The sequence below is a fragment of the Fusarium oxysporum genome, chromosome III, assembly GCF_013085055.1.
Source record: "Fusarium oxysporum Fo47 chromosome III, complete sequence".
Classification (NCBI taxonomy): Eukaryota; Fungi; Ascomycota; class Sordariomycetes; order Hypocreales; family Nectriaceae; genus Fusarium; species Fusarium oxysporum.
The window spans coordinates 912,551-933,115 of record NC_072842.1 but is presented as its reverse complement, the minus strand read 5'-3'; the positions used below and the strand labels follow the sequence as shown (position 1 = coordinate 933,115).

The following is a 20,565-nucleotide window of genomic DNA, read 5'->3' as shown; positions in this document are numbered from 1 at the left end:
AAGGCAGCTGAAAGGCAGCTTGGAGCCCAACAGCTGATTGGCGATCTGCAGGTGCCCAAAGAAGGATGCCAATCATGACCCAATAAAGAAGCGTCATTTAAAGCTGGCCAAGCCATCATATCTGATCATTTCATGGCCCCGCTCATGTCGTCCTATCAAAAAAGGAGTGTAAGGTTTGTTCAGCTCGGATTGTAGACTCATTCTTGTACATAGTATATCACATTATCAAATGATGGAGCGCAGGCCTCAATCTCTTGGTTGTCTGCTGTTAGGCCTGCATTGCCGCACTGTTGCATAAGCTAAGGTTTGGACACATCGTATGCCATAAACAGCTATTTGAGGCTTTCCGGACCTCCCGAGAAATGCAAGGGAGAGGAAGCCATGCTGTAGAACATCCAGAAATGGCTTAGGGGCGGAATCAATCCTAAAAAGTGTCTGCTTTTTGGATTGATCATCGTCAGGGATCACAGATGCTGGTACCCTGTTCTTCCGTATCATGAATAAGGCTGACTCACTACTTTTTACTCAATGAACTGAGATTACCAAGCCGAGCATGACCAGTCTGTCCAGGTCTGAAAAATGCTGCCTGATCAAAGCTGACCCCTGGTTTTGTCAGTGTATCCAGCGTGGCGTTGCAATCTTGTGAGTATTATCCCTCTAGGCAGAAAAGTAATAAGAAATTCTACTTGTCCTGAACCCCATTGTGTCCTGGCAATAGATTTGCTATAAGTAATCGTATATCCCGGAAAGAGTTGAGTTACTAGAATTTGTAAGATTTCTTTCACTCCTACCGATAAACTTTTCAAGTCTTGATAATACAAATATCAACATCACACTCAAGAAACGTATAAAGACCCAGTAATATTTACACTTATATATGATCCAGTAATACAAAAACAAAAGTCTCTGCTTTTTCATTTCAGACTAGGTACTCCGATTTCATCTGATATTTACCCATCCTCCTGCTAACTGACAGCTGAGAATCCACTCTTTATCCCTCGCTTATGTGACTCCTGTGAGACTCTCACCCGCTTATACCCTTGTCTGGAACTTTCATCAGTATCATAGTCATCGCCTAAACGACGTTTCCGGGCTGCCTGCGTCGGATCCTGAGGTTCACTTCTTGTCTGGCTGAACGACTCAACGTATGAGATCTGATAGGTTTCTGGCTCAGGTAAATCTATATCCATGCCAGTAGTCATTTCAATCTCAGTTTTTAATTGTTTTTCAGATCCATGGTCGTCCGTAGATGGAGATTCCATCGCTTGCTCGCCACTGGTCCCTGACAGCTCTTCCAGCCAGTTCCCAGCCGTATACCGGGGCCAGTTGTTCTTGGTCAAAAACTCATTCATATCGTCATCTGGCCGTGTATTTATCTCATAATGTAGTAGCACTTCGTGCTTACGTAGTTACTTATGCTGAAGGTAATTCTGGTAATGTCGGAGGGCCTGGCTCAAGAAATCTTCGGGGTCCAGCAGGGCGAGGGTTTTCTCGATGACGGAGCGGGTGAGTTTAAAACGGGGCTTAGGGCAATGCTTATGAGGCGGACAGCTTATAATTAGAATTGAACAGTAAAGTGAAGCTTCAAGGCGTGAGCGGTGGTTTTCATCTATGTCGGGTGACTGTTTGGTGTTGGTTGTGTGTAATGTTGGTGATAGTGGCTAGACTGTTGGCATTTGCTAAGAGATGTTGCTTGAGCATAAGAAGTAGTTTGAGTATTTATAGTTCAAACTAGCCTGCATTCTCGATTTTTGTTCACTAGTCTAGTATATTATGTGCGATCATGTTCCAATGGCTCAAAGACTAGCATCGTCGCTTCTTTGCTAAGCTTCTTAGTGAGGCAATTATGTACGTACAGCAATGGATTTATTTCTTTATTTCAAATATCTTTATATATATTGCCTTCAGAGAAAGAAGAATCCATCATATCGAAATTTGCTTGTATTTCATGTGCTTTATTCGAGTCTTTGTCTGAGTAAATTGAATGTGGACTATTAAGGCTGCGAGGCTTTGATCTGCTACTATTTTGAACATGTGGCGTTCTCACTGGTGAGCGATGGTCCTCGAGCTTCGGGCGGTGCCACAGCTGAAGGATCGATGATAACATTGATAACAGTAGGTCCATTTCTCACCATCGCTTCCTGAAGTGCTTCTCGCAGCTCCTCCCCCTTTGCGACTGTACATCCCTCACATCCAACAGCTCGTGCCAATAACGCAAAATCTGTATAAGGGATGCCACATGGAGGCGGAATATCTCCCGACATCCGAGGCACTTAATCACAACTGCCATACCGGCTGTCATTCATGACTAGCCAGATGGCTTTCGATCTATATTTAACAGCGGTGCTCACCTCTGACTGCATCAACATTGCTCCGTCACCAACAATGGCCACTGCGTGTTTGTCCGTAAGGCCCATGCCGACAACGCCGCAGACAGCATGGCCCACGGGATAGGAATCCAGGTTTGATCGATAGAGCCCAGGTTTGGGGAATTTCAGGTAATGGGCTGTCCAGCAGAAACTGTTTCCGGCATCGGCGATAATCAAGCATCCATTTCGATTGATGGCAACATCTTGAACAACCGACATGACTGTCACTGGGTGAATCTGTCCTTCTGATGCAGCTAGAACCGGTTGGATAATAGCATCTGGTATGAATGGATACGCAATCCTGTCCCCAGGCCTCTCAACCTCCAGCACGGCTCTAAGAAAGAGGCTGATCTCAGCTTCAATAAAAGTCGAACGCTTGGGCATATTTCGTTTGACCTCTGAAGTTTCCAAGTCAACACAGTAAAAGTCGGTATTGACCCATTCCTCCTGAATAAACATAGAGCTCAGCTCAGCTGCCTTAGATCCAAGAAGAAGTACCCCTTTAGGCGGGTCAGCTATTATCGTGGGGCGAAATGATGCTCCCAAACCAGTTGTGCCGAAATACAAGAGATGATTCTCCGGGAATATACCCTTCGCGCGAGGTGTAGCAAGAACAGGGAGGTCGTATCGTTCCGCAAGCTGTTTGACAAGAAGGGAGGCACTACGGCAGCCGTAACCGATCCAGAGAACAAAGCCCATGATTTTAAGTTTCCCAGCAACTTCCCGGCAGACAGCAAGCGTTTCTGCGGATAAAGAGGGGACTGGGATTTGTTCGTGAAGTTCGAGTCTCGGACTTTGCAGAGGTGATATGAGTGATTTGCTTCTGGCGGCAGTCAAGAAAACACCTAATACCCCCCCAAGTGGATCACGCTGAATCCGCGTTAAGGTTTGTTGTAGTCGCCCTACATTCAGCTCACCCCTGATGATCTCATAGCAGCTGAGTGCACTATCCACAGTTGGTCCAGTCAGCGCCTCCACATCTTTTGGAGTAGTCTCCTGGACAACTCGACGACCAGTTCGATCAATCTCCTCGCCCGTCAAGCCCGCAATAAAGATGATTCGGGCTCCATCTGCACGAGCACAGCGGAGTCCAGTGATGGCATTGGTGATTCCTGGGCCACTCGTTACGAAAACAGCAGCCACCTTGCCAGTCTGTATAGAATACTCTGCTGCGGCAAACGCAGCGCCGGATTGATGGCGACAGTGGTAGACTGCGATGTCTGAGTGATGTAGGGCTTTCCAGATGTGATATATGTTGCCCCCGGAGATACCGAAAGCTTTGTCACATCCAACGGAGGACAGGGACTGGACGATGGCGTCGGCGTAGGTCTGCATGGTGGATGGAGAGGGGTTCGTGAGGTGGTGAAGTGTCTTGGGGTAGAGATGCAGACTCGGGGTTATATACCTGCCTGCTGCTCTTCTGTCATGGAATATGGAGAACATATGGGTAGCACTTGCTGCACTGGTGTGACGCACATGATAACTTCCGATTTAGTAAATTCAGGTACAAGTTTCAGCCACGGTAGTCGACTAGGGATCGCACCTTCTCATCCTAAACCATAGAGTGAACCAAGATTATTATGAGCTTTCTGAATTTGCAGAGTGTTCTTGCATCTCAGACCATCCAAAAACGCACACCACAAAAAGGAAAAAGACTCCTGGAATGGAAACCAACGTCGTCACCCAGTTCTCACTCGTCAAATGCCGTCTGGGAAGGAGTTGGAAGTTCTGATCTCACGATAAGCAATACTTCTGATAAAGGCGACCATGGTCTTGGTAAATTTCAGCATCTGGATGGAGAGATGGTCATGGTAGATAGTCAAGTTTACCAGTTCCGATCAAACGGATCAGTATCTCAGAAAGGAGACGAGGATATCATCGCGTTCTCCCAAGCTGTGTTCTTCAAACCAAATTCCCATCTGCAATTCGACTCCCTGAATCGGCGAGTCGTTCTTGACTATCTTGACACCAGCCACCCAGGCAGTCACAATCTATTTCGTGCTGTAAAGATCGAAGGGATGTTCCTGAATATCAAACTTCATGTTGCACCGAAACAGCAGCACTAAGGCAAATTTGCACGGCTCAGAGATCATGAAATCCATGCTCGTGGACGACTTGGAGGATACTGAAGGAATCGTTTTGTGTTTCGGTCTCCATACTATTGCAAGACAGGACTATTGGTTCCTGGATTGTGCCACCGCCTTGTTTCTTCTGATCGGAGATTTGGCGGACATGTGATAGAGTTCTATATGGGAGGTGGGATAATCTCAAGTAGCGTCATCACCAAGATTCAACTGGAGCTCCCAACAAACAAACAGTTCAATGCTGCGTCTCTTGGTACTGGCACCGATGTGTTTAATGATGGTTAGTCTCGCCCTTTATGTGCTGTTGACTATTGCAGCTCGCGGCTTTAATAAGAATTTGCAGTAATATCAAGTCCGGGTGTTGGTACGGAGTTGGCAAAATGCCCGAAATATGAGATTCTTTCAACATCGCCAGGTCTCGTGCGTTGTAACTTGGACCTGCAATTAATCACTAAATCTAATGTGTGCTTTTGTTTGGTGGTTGAATAAAGAACAAATGAGGTATTGGAAAATTAGTAAGTGAAGGAGAGGCAATGCTGGTAAAGCTTTCTCCAACCCAAGCCCGTCACTGGGCCAGTTCACAATAGGCAAGGCCTGAGTGAGACAGGGGTGTCCCATACGTGGAAGCCGCGGAAAGCGCCCAGACTTGGAATACGAAGGCAATAAGGCATCAACCACGCATTAACACTTTTACTGACACAACAGCGACTCATCAAAATTCCGATTTACGCTACAAGCAATGAGATTCGGAAGCATTGCATTAATTTTATACTCCCTAAAACTATATCAATAGCCATTGCTGTCTCGAGTGCCAAAGACCTTCACAGAACACCGTACCCAACATTGAATCCAAATATCTTCAGCAATGGAACCTAACAAACCGGCTCTCAAAATTGTTCGAATAAGCTCTCGTGAGCAACTGGAAGAGCTTGTCGACTTTATTTGCGATGCCTTTATGGAAGACGACCTGTTCTGCGCCATGGTCCCTGGCCGCCATGAACATCCCGAAGCGGCTCGAAGCATGTGGCGCATGACCCTCGTCGAAGAGTACGGTAGGAAGGGCTCTGTCATCCTAGCTGCTCTTCGACAAGGGGAGAATGGCGAGGAGGGTGAGTTTGTTGCCTGTGCAGTTTGGTGTCGTTATGGAAAGAGTGATCTCGCTCGGAGTTGGCAGGGAGATAACTGGAATAAACGTAAGTCAGCATTGAATCTATGAGAAAGGCACCTTGACTAAGAACAACCCTACAGGGATTGCCAGGATTGAAACTGCGTGGACGATGTTCTATCGTTTCTTCCTCCGACAAGCAGGTCCCGGAATCGCACTAGACGCCTGCATCGCAGCAGGAGAAGCTGCCGAACAAGCCTACAAGTTCTACCCTTCTGAGCGCTGGCGTCTCGGCCTCCTAGCCACCTCGCCAAAATGCCAGAGAACCGGCATTGGAAAGCGCCTTGTACAGTGGGGCCTTGACCGCTGCGAGGAGGAGGGAGTTCCAGCGACGCTCGAGTCAAGTCTGTCAGGAAGGCCACTCTACGAAAAGATGGGCTTTCGAGAGGTAGGCACTGTGAGCTTCTACGAAGGAAAGTGGTCCATGCCTGCGATGCTCAGACCTGTCGAGGAGACTAAGAAGACGGTTTAGGAGGCAGCTTTGTCAGATTCAAAGGCCGAAGGCATCGTTTGAGGCAACTGGGGCTCAGCGGTTGCGGGCAAGGACGTATGCTCGAGATGTATGATAGATGGCGTGGCGTTTCATTCTTGATTAGTCGCAAGCTTTTGTTTTACTTGCTACACTATTAAATTCGTGACGGTGAAAACTAGGGGTTGGAACGACGCCTTGGAGATGACGAGCATCGGGCCTAGAATGCTGGCAAATTAGAAGGGCAATTTGCGACAAAGAAACTTGGTTGGTCGTGATTTCGGAGGATTACAAGTGAAGAAGGGGCTAGAAGTGTGAAGGGAGGAAAATCCATTTTGTTGACGCTGTGCTAGGCCATCTTGACAGACGAGAACCGCGACTGCGAGGTCAGGCGCGCGATTGAATTATTAACACTTCACTTGGTCAAATATGGTGGTCAAAGATGTGTGTAATTAATTGAACTCGGCTTCCTGCGCGATAGTGTTGATGTTTCCCCATCCCATACTCCTAGCAAGACACTCTGATCGGAAATTCCCTGAAAGTTCATGGTGCAGGCCTGGCTATAAACTAATGAGGTTTCCTCGCGTATCTGCCAGGAAACGTGCTACTCATGACTGCACAGGGGTACTGAAAACGGATCTGGGTTGATAGGTTTTAAATTGGAGAGGAGAGCGTAAAACATGAGGTGGTGGGATTTTTGAGAGTGTTATTTTGAGTTGATAGACCTGACAGCTGATGCTTGCATCGCGCGCCCTACGGGAGGTGAGGTTGACAGGATCATCCTGCTGCGAAACTGATTCTTGCCTCGTGGGGTGGTGGGATCTAACGATGTCTCAGAACATGAACACGCTCGTTGAGCTTATGACTATGGGGGACGTCATGTGCTGTGCTGAGAAGCTAAGTTATGCGTGGTCCTTAGTTACCCGAGGTAAGTAAGATACAACACATAACCTAGCTTCTCAACACAGAACATGGCGTCCCCCATAGTCACAAGCTCCTCAAACATGTCCATGGTCTTGGACGTCGCCTATCCATGATTATGTGGATGGGCTCTTCCACGTCAGGCAGCATGGTCTCAGCACAACGCATTGCATCCTCCATGGTGACAAATTCCACGAAGGCGTCCATAGGTTTGGACGTCGCCCTGTCCATGATGATCTGGATAGGTTCCTCCACGTCTGGCAACATGCGGCTGTTGCGACCAACAAAGGCCTCAATCTCTCACCCTGAAATCGGTTTGTCCGGAGCTAGACGGCCATTGAAGAAGTGCGGCTTGTAACCGCTCGTCGAGGAATGGGCTGGCTCCAGCTCCTCATCCGTCTCGACCTCTTTGAAAAACTTTGCTAGTTCCGCTGACTTTGCAGTCTTCTTCGGCTCCCTCTCCGACTCTCTGCGCTCCTTTGCCTCCTTTGCTGTGGGCTTAGTCACGATGGAGCTTCTGCGACCGGCAGAGGAGCGTCGCGACCGTCCTCCCTGTCAAAGTAGTATCTTTAGACGATTATGTGCACATAATCGACGAGTGGTAGCTATCACCCGACGCAACTAGAGCGCTGGGGTTGGCCAAGACCAACTGTTGAGTGTTGGTCCTGAATGATGCCAGCTAGGTATGAGGGGGGTGTTTGAGGCTCACCTCCTGCGTGCATCGAAGGATGACAGCGCAAGGAGGGTACAGTCCCAGGTCCGGGTCTGAGGGTCACCCACAGTCGAATATGATGTGGGGAGGGGGGGAAGGTCACCGCTCTGATATTGTATGCGGTGTGGTTCTGCGTCTAGGACAATTGTTTGTCAGCTTCTGTGCGATAGCCAAAGTACGATGGGATGTATTTACCTCTTGTTTCGCGTGAAAAATGACAAGTGTTATATTACAAGTCGGGGTCCATCGAACTTGACCGCCAACGTAGGGTAGGGGAGCGTTATGACATGATGCAATGGGCTTTTCTCTTCGAGAATTTACTGACTAAAGTGGCGGAAGCGACTTGAGCAAAGACAGTTTGATTGTTTGTAAAAAGGTGAAGGCTGCAAGCTCAGCTCTAATAAGAAGGAGGTGACCTCTGACACTCTTGTGAGTATTCGTTGTTGATGGAGCCGTAGGCTTCTCATCGTGCTTGGTGTGTGGAGGACATGGGTAAATAAGAGTCACCAAGTTGGGCAATGTGCTACCAGCGTTTGAGGCGAAACATGTGGGAGGAGAGCCTGTGGCCGGGGCGAGGAAGATAATGAAATGTATAGAGGGTTCCTTGGTCAAAGCGAGCCTTTTGCTCTTGACATGAGTGGAGGTATTGGTGGCTCTAGTGCAAAGGGAATTCCCTTGCGAGAATTTGTTTATTTCTGTGACGATTGTTAGCTTGGAAGGAAAAGACGTGTAGCGATGTCAAGTTTGGTGCCAGCAATTGGTCGCAAGCTTGAGAGTCAAAGACGAATATGAGATTTGTACTTACGTGGAGGGCTCACTTGGCCGCTATATGTGACGAGGTGGTAGGGTTGATGTGTGACGCGTCTCTGGTGGGAGAAGATGGTATTTTGTGTATAGTAGCCTTCTGCTTGGGCGCTTGATATACGCAGGAGACGAAGGGAGGAGGTAGATGTGAATGAGTAGCGTGCTTCAAGACATGAGATGGGTTATGTAGGGAGAAGACATCAAGACGCGTTTTGTTCTGGCACTTCGTTGTCTCTGGTGAAGTAATTGCCCAACGCAAGAAGGGGGAGAGGCGATGAGGGGAGGAAGAGCAGAGAGAAGGGGAGGGGAGGTGAGGAGGGAGGAAGAATTTCATCTCCGATGCTCGCACATCTCAGTTTTGTGGGAGCTGCAAATCGGAAGGAAGGTGTGGGAAGATGATAGAAGAGGGCTAGGCAGTAACTTGCTCATAAGCAACGCGTTGCTAGGGGAAATCAGGAGTGTCTTATCCGGCCAGAGAGAGGAGGGAACTCGGTTGTTTTTGATGCAGTTTTGGAGATATGTAGATTCCGACACGAGAAATAAAATTCAAACGAAAAATTGCATCTAGTCTCGAATGTGCACGAAAAACGAAGCCATGCTGAAAGTGACTTTCTGGGTTGGGGGTGATGTCAAAGGAGGATGACGGGACGCTACAGGGAGCTCGCCCAGAATTATGGGACCAAGACAGGGGAGGGGGGCCAGGCACATGCTCTTGGGCCAACCAGAGTGAGCCCTAACTTGCCGAGCTCACCCCACGGATCTCACCAAGACATGGGTAGCTCAAGTTCCAAGTTTTGGGGGCTTCCATTTCACTCACTCATCATTTTTACCTCCTCACCTCATACTTCTTACCCAACTTCACAACACACACAGCCATGCCTCGCATCAAAGCCCCCTCAAACCTCCCTGAGCTTGTCAAATCGACTTTCACAAAAGCTCGCTCAGAGGGTGATTTGCATTATTTCCCCACTCAAGTCGCCATCCTCAATGTTGATTCCATCCCCGTACGTGTCATCCTATCTTCGCTCACTGGATGAATGAGCGCCATATAGGCCTAGAGAATCACTGCTAATGCAAAACTCAGTTCCAACTCCGCTTCTCGCCTTCCTTGGCAAACAAACCTAAGCCGCCGCCAAAGGACCTCAACAAACCTCAAAAGCCGTTTGACCCTTTTGAGAACCCTCTACCGGCTCTCAAGGTCACAGATCTTGGCCCCTCCCACTATCTCGTGCTGAACAAGTTTGCTGTTGTTCCCGAGCACTTCATTCTTGCCACGACAGAGTTCAAGCCCCAAACTGATGTCCTCGAAGAGTCTGACCTTGAGGCCACACTCGCTTGCATTGAGGCATATGAAGCTGCCAGAAGAACCGAAGCAGAGCAAGGCCACCGCGATGGCACACTCGGCGGCGGTGATGGCCTCTTTGCTTTCTTCAACTGCGGTGACCACTCTGGTGCCAGCCAACCTCATCGTCACATCCAACTCCTCCCCATCGCCAGAATGAAGGATGGCTTCGAGGCTGACACTCCTTGGACTGTTCTCGCCGATCAACTCAAAACCAAAATCGCTCCCTTTGCTACCTTTGCCGAAGACATCAAGCTTGGCATGTCTGGTGCAGACTTGCACTCCACTTATCTCCGACTCTACCGCAAAGCCTGCCGGGCTGTTGCTGTTTACACCAAAGATCCTCTTCATACCGAAGAAGCACCCGCCGAGGGTCCCACAAGGATCAGTTACAACCTTGCTATGACCAAAGACACTCTCGTTGTCTGCCCCCGCCTGGCAGAGGGCGTTAAGCTCCAAAGCCAGGACGGTGATGTACTTGGTACCGTCTCCCTCAACGGCACCCTTCTTGCCGGCACAGCACTGGTCAAGAACGAGTTGGAGTGGGAAGCTCTCAAGAAGGATCCCGATACGCTACGCAACGTCCTACGAGACATCGGAGTGCCAAACACATTTGATAATGGCGGAGCGCTTCGCTTGTAGTTTTCGACAAGCCCCGCAATCTGCAAATTTGTACGGGGTAAGGCGGGCGCTGCAAGCATCGGCTGTCAGCTATCTCAGCTCAAAATAACACTTCTCAAAAACACACTTCAGGCAGCATACCCACAGAGCTGTACAGAGGTACACGCAGTGGAAGTCTGCTCAAAACAGACATTGTGGGGGAACGATGATCACGAGGAGCAAGAGGAGGGGCCACTCAGAATGACACCACTGACAATTTGAAAGGGGCTCGTCGAATCCTCCGAGGAAGACGAGCCGTTCCAACTGGGTGGCCCCACAAGCTCTGGTAGTGCTTCAAGCGCCGTGGAAGAATCGCCTGCTAAGAAGAAGATCGAAGACCGGCCAGGCCTGGAGCCTGCAAAGCTGTACAGATGGGTACGCAGTAGAAGGCTGCCGAGGAGCTTGGTATTCGCATTGCGGAACTCCACGAGTTCATTGCCACCCCGAGGGTAATGCTTTCGTGGTCCAGCTATCTGGGATAGCCCCCGGTCATATCTGGGTTTTGAGCTAGATGTGTTATTTGCAGTTGAGACCTGTGGCTGAGAGATTATAGTCGCCACACAGAACTTGGTGCACCACTGCACGGGAGCCGACATCGAATTCGACCAAGACAAACCAGCCTACCCTACCAGCTCTCCAGCAAATTTATTCTGAGGACGATCAATCCCAGGAGCTGTCTCCTCGAAGAGCTGGTAAAAACAGCACGCGGTGGAAGTCTGCAAGATCAGGCATTGGTCAAAGGCGGGGGTGACTACGAAGAGCAAGAGGGGTGAGCAACACAGGAAACCGATAATGGCAATATGGAAGGGTCTCCGTCCACTACCACTAATCGCCCTCGACATGTCTGCTCTTCCTCCAGACAACCATCGAGGTCCTGGACGGAACCCTTCCATCTGAGTGGCTCCCCCATGGCTCTTGCACACGTGTGGGGATTGATGAGTTGGTGGAAATTGAGGTGACTACGGGGAGCAAGGAGGGGAAGCCGCCCAAACGAAGATAGCGACACTATGGAAGGGGCTCTGTCATGTCAACCCATTCGAAAAAAAAGCCAAAGACGGAGCCTTTTCATGGCGGCAGCCCCTCAAGCTCCACTAGACGGTCGGTCTTGGAGGCGATGTCAAGGACGGGGAGGGAACATAACGCGTAGGGGACTGGTCAAAATGGGATCAGTGATACTATGGAGGGGACTCCGTCAACATCGTTCAACAAAAAGTCAAAGACGGAGCCCCTCCGATTTCCAGTCCTCGCAAACTCCCCGTCGGACATCAAGAGTTCGACAAGTTGTGGGAGGTGACTCCTCATCCGGTAGCGATGTAAGTATTTCCTGCTCCTCATTGAACCAGATAGCTAACATCTGAACGTAGGGGTATGATGAGGCATCTTCGGATGAGGATCTGTCCGATGATTCAGATGAATCCAGGGTCATTGACGGCGCAGTCCTGGGTGTCATCGAAACGACCTAGCTCCGTGGGGTGATCATAAGCTATATGCCGAGATCACTTCACCGCGCATGGTAGTTTGGATGGTGCTCAGGACCGCGCCGTCAATGACCCTGGATTCATTTGAATCATCGTACATGATCAACGTCAGCTCAGTTTTCGACCCTAATACCAACGTTGAGTCTCACCGTGTGCTCCAGAGCACCATCAAAGGAAGTTCGGAATGGGACAGCGATGTTCAGGAGGATAGTGACACTATGGAAGGGGCTCCGTCAAGATGCTCAACGAAAATTCAATGCCGGGGCCTTTTCAATTTGGCGGACTCAGAAGGTGGTGAGAAGGTCGAGGGGTCGACAGGTCGTCGGGGATGAGGACGATTACGAAGAACAAGAGGAGGAAGCTGAGCAGAATGGGGATAGTGACACTATGGATGAAGTTATTATTTGGAATTGATGGACAAAAAGCAACAAACACAAACTATCTAAACACTTCACTCCACTTTCCACACCAATCATCACTAGCAATCTAGCGCACTGAAGTCAAACTTACTTAATCTCACGATAGCTTCTACCATGCATGCCTTGACTCACCACCTGTTTTTGATATCCCATGTTTCTCATGATCACCCCTACTTCTATGCAGCCTCCATCCGGGTGAGACAAGCACCTAATAGCAATCTACTTATTATTTGACTATAGCTTGGATAAGATTTGTTAACAAAGGTCATTAATGATATCTGGTTCAGCCCTCCAGTGTGTTGAATCACAGTTCAAGGCATTGTGTATTAACATGCCACATCGAGATATCAGATAAGGCATATCAAATCAATAAAGACACTTGTTGTCGGTAACTGGTCTCTTATCATTATCGGACCATTATTCTTCATTAAATTTCCGCCAGGAAACTAAAAAAAACTCTTTACTGGGCCCTGGTGTTCGCCCTCTGCCGGGCGATGTCACCCCGACTTCGGTTGTCGTACTTGGCCGCGATGGCCTGGGCAGAGAAGCGATGCGTCGCATTGAGCTTGGGCATCTCCTCCTCCACACGACGCCAGAAGCCGGGGGACCCGATGTCCATCGTCCCGAGCACCGTGTTCACGGCCTGGTACATGATGCCGATCTGTTTAGCCACGTTAGTACAATGTGTTGACACGGGGTAGAGGTGGGCAACTTACGTCTCTGGTGGTCCAGCGCGGGGTGCGAGGACGAGCCGAGGGGGGCTTCTTCATGCGGTCCCAGCCGCGGAGGGTGCTCAGCGAGGTGCTCAGCTCCCCGAGGTTCTTGATGTCGGCGTAGGAGACGCCATGGAGGCGGAGGAGGCGAACGAAGTTTCGCTTCTCCTCTCGGCCCACGGGCAGCGGCATGAGTCTTTGGATGAGGGAGGGGGAGGTGACCTCGTACTCATCGAGTACCGCGCGGATCTTCTGGTCCCGGGCCTGAGCCGGCGAGACTCTGCTGAGGCCGGCCACCGAGCCCCCCGCTACAACAGCAGGAGACTTGCTACTGGTGGAGACGGGGGAGGAAGACATTGCGCCTTGGTGGGAGGAGGAGGAGGAGGAGAGGGGGGGAGATGGTAACTGTGTGTTGGTGGGGGAGTCTGTACAAAGTTAGTTTTGAACACCGAAGATTCAAGTCAAAGTAGAAGGGAACAAAACATACCGGAGGCGCACCAGGCGCAGCTGTTGCTTGAAGGGAGGTTTGGAGGCGGCAGACGCGAGAGGTAGTTGTGTGTAGAAAAGGGTAAAGGCTCGGCCTTGATGGGAGCGAGCTGGTCTTTGGCAAGTTAGTAAAAGGCAAAGTTGGAGTGATATGGGATGAAAGACTAAACATACCTTGGTAAAGACTGCGGTAGATGTTGGGGGAGGGGAAGATGGGCGGAGGCAGATTCGGGGGTGGGTGGTGTAAAAAGCAGTCTTGTTCAAGTTAGATCAGGACTGCTAAGACCTGCAGCATGGGAAAGAGAAATAATACCTGGGCAGCTATAATCGCTTGAAAGACTTGATGGCGGTGGACTAGGGAGGAAGTTGTGTGTGAAGTTATCTTGTCCAAGTCAGCACATGCGATGCCAAGGCAAGATGGTGTAAGGGGAGGGAGCATACCTGAGTAGCCAAGGCTACTGGTGTGACTCGAAATGAAGCTCGAAGCGCAGAGACAAGGCTCGGAAGAGAAAAGGGGCTGTTGGCACAGAGGTAGAGTCTGAGATGTGAAGTGATGAGGAGGAAGGAAAGAAGAGTAGAAGCCAGGCCAAGTTGCGGCGTTATATAGAGGAGTCAGAGAGCACTCGTCCTCGAATTTGACCATTTCCATTGTTCTTATAGCTCTGGAGGTGCTCAATAGGAACTCAGACGTAATGTATTGTTGCTATTCGTCACAGTCAATAGCTCCCAGTGGAGTCACGAGCCACTGTACTTTGTTAGTGGCCACAAATAGGTGCGAACTATGACGACAGGGCCAATGAGGGACTGAGAAGATGTACTACAATGGAGGGACAATAGCAGAAGAGGCGAAGTAGTAGTGCACGAGGTCAAGGGACAATAGTAGAAGCGAGAAAGGGGAGCAGTAGACAATGGGCTATCGTTGTAGGAGCAGACTTGATGAATATTCAAAGGTCAAAGGAGGGAAATGGGCTTCTGATATAGACACTCAGAGCAGGGCACAAGCTCAACAGCACCATGGAAAGAACAGTATCACAAAAATCCCCCTGACCTATTGACACTGAGGATGTAGAAGACCCAACAGGGAAGAGTACGTGCACTTGAACCTGCGAACTTGCCTCCACACGGGGAGCTTCACTACCCCCCCCCCCCCCCCCCCCCCCCCCCCCCGAATACCTTGTAGGCTCAGCGGCCCTGTGCATACATACATCTCTGGCAGGGGTGGGTTGAGCTGCAGCTGAGATCTGGGCCCTAGTGGGATCTTGGAGCTAGTGACATCTGCAGGCGGGGACAGGGATAGCCCGGGTAGGTCGACCCGCTTGTGGGAGCGGGACTTTGCAGTGTTTGTAGTTGTCGTGATGTCAAGGGGAGGAGAGAGGAGATGTGGCGGTTTATGTGTATTGGATGCAAGGTGAAATGTGATTAGGTGCTTGACATGCTGCATGATGCATACTAAGTTCGTCTAAGTATTGGTAAAGGCTATTCATCAAGGACATCTCGAAAGACTGTGGACTAGGTGGCGATGCTGGGGTCTTGGTTAAGGTACAACGGCCAGGCTGTGAATAGGGCCAGATCACAATATGGTACGGCCAGATGCCTCTTGACACCATGGATGCAATCTATCACTGCATAATTGACTTATCACCAGCACAAAGGGTGAATCACAGGTACTGCAGAAGAGGGAGGTAGTGACACTTGCAAGCTATCCGGAATGGCGGTGATCATGTGCAAGACGTCGGGGTAAAGTGCCCTGTGTAGGTTAAGATGTCAGAATACCGCCAGCTCAACTCCGTGGTAGTACAGTAACAAAGTGGTACAGAGCCAAAAGAAAACACCAAAGGCAATGATCACCATGACAAAGACACGTCTGTAACTAGATTTGTAGTGACATGGCTCGATGTAACGTTTTTGCGGTTTATGGAATAGGTTAGTGCTTACGCCGCAATCCAGGAACCAGAAAACACCAAACTTCTCCACTCAACCCGAATTTGGATAACTCTCAAAGCAGACGCAGTAGCTACATCTTCTATGGGAACACCAATGCAGACACTTCGCAGGAGAAGCATCATTCCACCATCAACGGCCTTATTGGCTCTTTATCTTGCTTTGTACTGACCGTACGCGTACCTACAGGCAGCCTGTCCAGTCACTTTCGCCAGAGAAAATCAAACAAGTCAGTCACTCTGCGAGACCGGTACCCAGCATAACACTTGAGCATCCAGACCACTGGGAATCGTATTCCGCTATGCAAGTACTCACATCTTGATGTCTTTGCCAGTATGTTCTTTCATCATAATATGCATCTGCTAACTTCTTTGTTGAAAACAACCCCTGTTTCCCGTCGAGATTTGCTCAAGCAAACAAACGAACGAACCGGCCACTTCGAAACCCGTTTCCGCTCCCGTCAGCTGTCTCCTCCTCCTCCTCCTCCTTCTCGTTTCGTCTTCGCCTTGAAAATCTCATCGTTTGAGATAGAAAAAAACGTTTCTTCTTTCGAACTGTAGGGAACAAAGGCCGCTTTTCCTCGTCAGGACGTAACTGCATACCAGCTATCCAGATTTGTGTGGTTTCACGGCATTTATCATGCAGCCGCGTGGAAACCCGCGTGGGAGGCGTCAAGGATGGGCTGTGTAGTAAAGGGTGTCAGAAAGATGTGAGACAGAAAACGGTCGTAGGGGCAGGGTGTGCTGCTAGACATAGCCCAGAGATGGCGTATGTGTGTGTTTGTGTGTGTGTGTGGCTCAAGCCATGTGATGAGATGCAACTTAATACTTGCTTGAGTTTGATCTTCGGGAACTATAGCGAACAGACCAGATGCATATATCGATTTTGGGAAACACGACGATCAGAAGGGACAACGGGCGCAGAGGATCATCAACTGGTAATGTCGGCTTCGGGAAGACTCGACGGAGACGAGATTGGAGGAGCTCACGGCTAACGGGTTCCAGATTCTTGTTTGCAGAAGATCGAGTTCCCTTTTCAAGAGATGAACACCACGGCAATGACGAACTCTCTTACCATACGATATAACATACTCCCGACCGAAGCCCATCGTATTCAAGACCAAGTTCGAAGATCCCCTTAGTTCGCCTCATCGGCTATCTCGAGGTCGCCGTGCTGCACGAACCAGATACATACATACATATATACATACCTTACATGACGCACTCGAGGACCTCTACGTCTCCACACACATCATGATAGACATGCATTGGCTAGAACGTTACGGGAAGTCTATTGTACATTAACGCCGGTTCGACTGAAAGGAGTAAGGCTGCGTTTTTGCTACTTCTGGCTTCTTCTTCTCTTGTTCTTCTTCTCTCGGGGAAACAATGCGAAGGAGGGACCTTATGCAAGGAGTATTCTCGGCAATGCTGTCACTCACGTTTCTTTTTGCGGAGGTGGAATCCTTTCCATAGACAGACAATTCGTCAATCGCATGAACCCTGTTTCTCGGACTTTCTGGAAGGTACATATAATCACTTGATCAAGAGCGCGTGTATTATTGCGCTATGCATCGCACATAATACCTGTTGTGCATCCCATCCAATATCTTTGTACACATTTACCGCAAGGCTTCGGTTCCAGGGGCCGAGACAACGACCGTTGTGAGAAAAGTGCCAGAGCCGTTGGGAGGAAACAAGGCTTGCAGGGGTCATCCTCTCTCGGACTGTGGCTAGCTGGACTTGGATTGTCTCGCAGTCTCAGCCCGTTTTTATCTTGCGTGCATATCAGGATCGAACCGACACCCGGGGGCCGGGTAGATGGACAATTGAGATTTGAGATTTTCCATTTTTATCTCCGAGAACAGGTCATATTTGATGTGTATTATGCATGAAGCGTCATGCCATGACCATTGAAACGAACGGCGCTTCCGGTTCGTCTCCCCGTTTGGTGGGCTTTTGAAGATCTCCTCGGGTTGATCTGAGATCCGATCAATGTTTCATTGCATTAGCCAGCCTCGTTTCCAGCGGGGCCATTGTTGCAGCTGCAGCTGTAGGTATCTTGCTCCTTCAAACCACGTTGTATTGGTGTTGACGATGGCTTCATTTTGTCTCTCCTCTGCAGTTGCTACAAACGTTCTCTCAACACGTGGACCCCTGAGCTAATTAACCCGCGAACCAATTTGTTCCCCCCTCAAATCTCTTTCATGTATCTCGTCAACGACAATTGGGCGACTGCATGTTTGTCCAAACCCGCACGTTGACCTAAAATGGCATCAGCTACATGAATGTGGCTTTCATCTGCCTCCTATTTCCGCGTGGCGTTTTTTTTGTAACTTTGGCTCTGAAAACGTCAAAAGAATAGAGTGTCCTTGGTTAGAACGTCTAGGCATGGGCCGGACCGCTCACACCGTCTCTAACAAAGTCTTTAGCTTGAACCTGTGCCCTTAGGTTACGTTGAGGTGCTTTAGCGGGATATGATAGGTGCTTTACAGCATGTGGCTGCTTAGTTCGCAGTGCGAGAAGCAAACGTGCGAACACCATTAGCCTACTGCAAGACTTTGCATTGACAGTCCATGCTTTCAAGGAGCACGGAGTACATGACCCCAATTGGGAGCATGTCTTTCCCAAGGCACCGACACTGTGGGTGGCTTGAGGCACTGATAAGACTCGGCCGAGTATTTGGTGTAATGGTGCAGGGTAGCTAGACAGCCACGGCAAGACACGCACAACGAAGACCGATGGCGCTCACCAAGCCACATCACATACATGCATCACATAAGAGAGACATAGCCATGGACGAATTTGATCAACTTTGACATGTTTTTGAAGTACCGACCAATCTCAAGCCCAGTACAACGCGTGACCAATATCGTGCCCCTAAAACTCCGATCATGATTTTAAATATGAGAGCCCAATCCAGGCCCCGAGACAACAACACCCAGTGGAAAAGAAACACCACGCATCTATGATCCTCCTACTCTAGCCTCAATCTTCCCACTCCTCATCTAGTTGGTCAATCAGCCGATTCTCGGCATCTCTATCCTGCTCTCTCCGACTCGCACTCGAGTGTACTTGTTGGTAGCCACGTCGAACGGTGATTCGTCTCAGACAGGCCGTGAAGCAGCAAAAACAAAGTTCCTATAAAACCAAAAGAGAAAACCTCACCTGTCAGCCCCCAGTTTCTTTTCTATAAAACCAAAAAAATAACGGAGGAGCAAAAAGAGAAAGGAAAATAACTCAGGGAGAGTATCGCTCGGGCTTGGAGCCGGGGAGGGGACGACGCACGCAGATGAAGCTCCAGATTCCCGCCCATAAGCTGTAGTTGGGGAGTTGTCGCCAGCCGCGCGCATGGGTCACCGTTCGGTTGTAGAAGATGCCGCCGAGGAAGTACACGAGCACCGCGATCACGACGATGAGTCCGAAGATGCTGCCTGGGCCGACGCTACCGGGCTTATGTGGCTCTGCGTGGGCGCATGCGTGCGAGGATCGGACCTCAAAGAAATAGGCGCATTCGTCTGGATCTGTGCCGACAAAGGAGACGCTGGCAGAGGTCGTGGTTGGGTCTCGATCGCAGTGGAACGAAATGGTCGTCGACTTGCGTCTTCGCTTGTCCTTTGGCTTCGGTTCCTCCTCAGCGGGCTCCTCGGGTTCCGGAACGGGCGTGTAAGCCGTCAAGTCGTTCTCATCCTCGAGGTACGAGTCGCGCTGGGCGGATCGTTCGTAGATAGGTTCCGTCTTGTTGACGTCGGCGCCGCAAGGAGAGCCCCCTGTGTATTGAAGAACCAACTTGCGACCACGGCTCTGTAAATCCATTGATTCGAAACTGCGTCTGTATTAGCTGGCGCATTCCTTTGTGCGCAATGCACCAAGTTGTGCATGTTCAAACCCACCCTATTGAGAAGACCTCGCCTCCCACCATGTAATAAGCGCTCACGTTCTGCCACAAAGGCGGCTCGACACCAACGACGTTTGTGACTGGCTCCACGACCGGACCGCAGATGTTTAATGTGAAGTTCTTTCCGTAGTCGTAGCCCTTTGAGAAGTAGTCCTTTGTCACGGCGTACTTCTTTGTGTTCTCATCGGGCACGACGGCCATATCTGGTCGTAGATCGAAGAAGCCGCCCATGCCGGTATGTGAAGTTGCTGTACATTGTGGGACTTGGATCGTGGTTGTCGGTTGCTCTGCGACTTGAGCGCTCGCCGAACCGAGTAACGATAAAGCGAATGGTAATGCTTGGAAGCGCATGATGATGGACTCGATGGTTATCGATGGTTATCGATGGTTATCGATGGTTATCGATGGTTATCGATTCGAAACCGTATGAGGATATTGGTCGTTGGACTATTGAAGCCGAGACAAATGGATTAGAATGGAATGGTCGTCGGGACAGATCTACTGCCTGGTTGATCGGAGCTATATGATTGCGATAAAGCCTATCATCAAAAACAATGGTCACCAAAAAAGGGGCTGATAATGAAGGGACGGGTGAGTAAGCGGAACAACTTCACAGAGAAGACACAAACATATAGTTTCAGGCCTGAGTCGCGAGGGTTTTGGCGATATGGAGATGGAGATGATGTATGTATTCTCCCTGATTACGCGTTGTGGTCCCTGGGGCCTGGCTCCTGTTGCAATCCCCAAAACCTCAAACTGTCTTTTCCACAAATAGTAAAACCCGCCATGGCCTTCCACACCTTGCTCTACGCCCCTTGACCGGAGAATTAAGACACATGGGGCTTGGATTTGTGGCGACATGTGTGGCTGGTGATTGGCCCCTTTGTGAGAGGATATTCTCCAACGGGACAAGTATTTGTCCGGCACCATCATAGACTTTTGTGCCTTGGAGCTTGAAGATATACCGATTTCTTTGGACTCACAAGCCAGTCTGAACTTTGGCCAAATCGTGTAGATGACGAGTTGCGTATACCGCTCTCAAGTAAGAGATATAAGAACTCTATTTTAATACTACAGTCAGATATTTATTGCCGAACAAATCTAT

At 49.6% G+C, this 20,565-nt stretch overlaps 10 protein-coding genes across 10 annotated transcripts; 5 read left to right on the top strand and 5 right to left on the bottom strand.

The window, feature by feature from the left end:
• Window positions 1-965: 965 nt before the first annotated feature.
• On the bottom strand, window positions 966-1,352 carry FOBCDRAFT_198218 (uncharacterized protein; the record flags this gene model as incomplete). Its single annotated transcript, XM_059608910.1, has 1 exon — window positions 966-1,352. The coding sequence occupies one exon, from the start codon at window positions 1,350-1,352 to the stop codon at window positions 966-968; it is 387 nt and encodes a 128-aa protein (XP_059466914.1).
• A 669-nt stretch (window positions 1,353-2,021) lies between these two features.
• FOBCDRAFT_237722 (thiamine diphosphate-binding protein) lies at window positions 2,022-3,704 on the bottom strand (the record flags this gene model as incomplete). Its single annotated transcript, XM_031175522.3, has 2 exons — window positions 2,022-2,221; window positions 2,282-3,704. The coding sequence occupies 2 exons, from the start codon at window positions 3,702-3,704 to the stop codon at window positions 2,022-2,024; spliced, it is 1,623 nt and encodes a 540-aa protein (XP_031046655.3).
• A 245-nt stretch (window positions 3,705-3,949) lies between these two features.
• Window positions 3,950-4,435, top strand: FOBCDRAFT_198216 (alpha-acetolactate decarboxylase-domain-containing protein; the record flags this gene model as incomplete). The annotated part of the gene is made up of 1 exon (XM_031175521.2): window positions 3,950-4,435. The coding sequence occupies one exon, from the start codon at window positions 3,950-3,952 to the stop codon at window positions 4,433-4,435; it is 486 nt and encodes a 161-aa protein (XP_031046654.2).
• Window positions 4,436-5,318: 883 nt separating this feature from the next.
• Window positions 5,319-6,333, top strand: FOBCDRAFT_258051 (acyl-CoA N-acyltransferase; the record flags this gene model as incomplete). Its single annotated transcript, XM_031175520.3, has 2 exons — window positions 5,319-5,646; window positions 5,702-6,333. 2 exons carry the CDS (start codon window positions 5,319-5,321, stop codon window positions 6,088-6,090), a joined length of 717 nt encoding a protein of 238 aa, XP_031046653.2. The 3' UTR covers window positions 6,091-6,333.
• A 136-nt stretch (window positions 6,334-6,469) lies between these two features.
• On the top strand, window positions 6,470-7,043 carry FOBCDRAFT_216914 (uncharacterized protein; the record flags this gene model as incomplete). The annotated part of the gene is made up of 1 exon (XM_059609467.1): window positions 6,470-7,043. A coding segment is annotated over exon 1 (197 nt), but the record flags the coding sequence as incomplete, so codon positions are not given.
• Window positions 7,038-7,351, bottom strand: FOBCDRAFT_216912 (uncharacterized protein). The gene has a single exon (XM_054703712.2). The coding sequence runs from the start codon at window positions 7,273-7,275 to the stop codon at window positions 7,075-7,077; it is 201 nt and encodes a 66-aa protein (XP_054559687.2). The 5' UTR covers window positions 7,276-7,351; the 3' UTR covers window positions 7,038-7,074.
• A 2,024-nt stretch (window positions 7,352-9,375) lies between these two features.
• On the top strand, window positions 9,376-10,508 carry FOBCDRAFT_289547 (ATP adenylyltransferase-domain-containing protein; the record flags this gene model as incomplete). Its single annotated transcript, XM_059611751.1, has 2 exons — window positions 9,376-9,528; window positions 9,609-10,508. The coding sequence occupies exons 1-2, from the start codon at window positions 9,400-9,402 to the stop codon at window positions 10,506-10,508; spliced, it is 1,029 nt and encodes a 342-aa protein (XP_059466912.1). The 5' UTR covers window positions 9,376-9,399.
• A 1,178-nt stretch (window positions 10,509-11,686) lies between these two features.
• On the top strand, window positions 11,687-12,418 carry FOBCDRAFT_198213 (uncharacterized protein; the record flags this gene model as incomplete). The annotated part of the gene is made up of 3 exons (XM_059608909.1): window positions 11,687-11,839; window positions 11,891-11,969; window positions 12,117-12,418. The coding sequence occupies 3 exons, from the start codon at window positions 11,687-11,689 to the stop codon at window positions 12,416-12,418; spliced, it is 534 nt and encodes a 177-aa protein (XP_059464383.1).
• Window positions 12,419-12,883: 465 nt separating this feature from the next.
• Window positions 12,884-14,271, bottom strand: FOBCDRAFT_270603 (uncharacterized protein; the record flags this gene model as incomplete). The annotated part of the gene is made up of 6 exons (XM_059611450.1): window positions 12,884-13,084; window positions 13,140-13,561; window positions 13,624-13,737; window positions 13,797-13,877; window positions 13,936-14,004; window positions 14,064-14,271. 6 exons carry the CDS (start codon window positions 14,269-14,271, stop codon window positions 12,884-12,886), a joined length of 1,095 nt encoding a protein of 364 aa, XP_059464382.1.
• A 4,095-nt stretch (window positions 14,272-18,366) lies between these two features.
• FOBCDRAFT_216904 (mannose-6-phosphate receptor binding domain-containing protein) lies at window positions 18,367-20,182 on the bottom strand. The gene is made up of 2 exons (XM_031175512.3): window positions 19,456-20,182; window positions 18,367-19,388 (listed from the first exon to the last, which is right to left on the bottom strand). Exons 1-2 carry the CDS (start codon window positions 19,809-19,811, stop codon window positions 18,803-18,805), a joined length of 942 nt encoding a protein of 313 aa, XP_031046645.1. The 5' UTR covers window positions 19,812-20,182; the 3' UTR covers window positions 18,367-18,802.
• Between the last annotated feature and the right edge of the window lie 383 nt (window positions 20,183-20,565).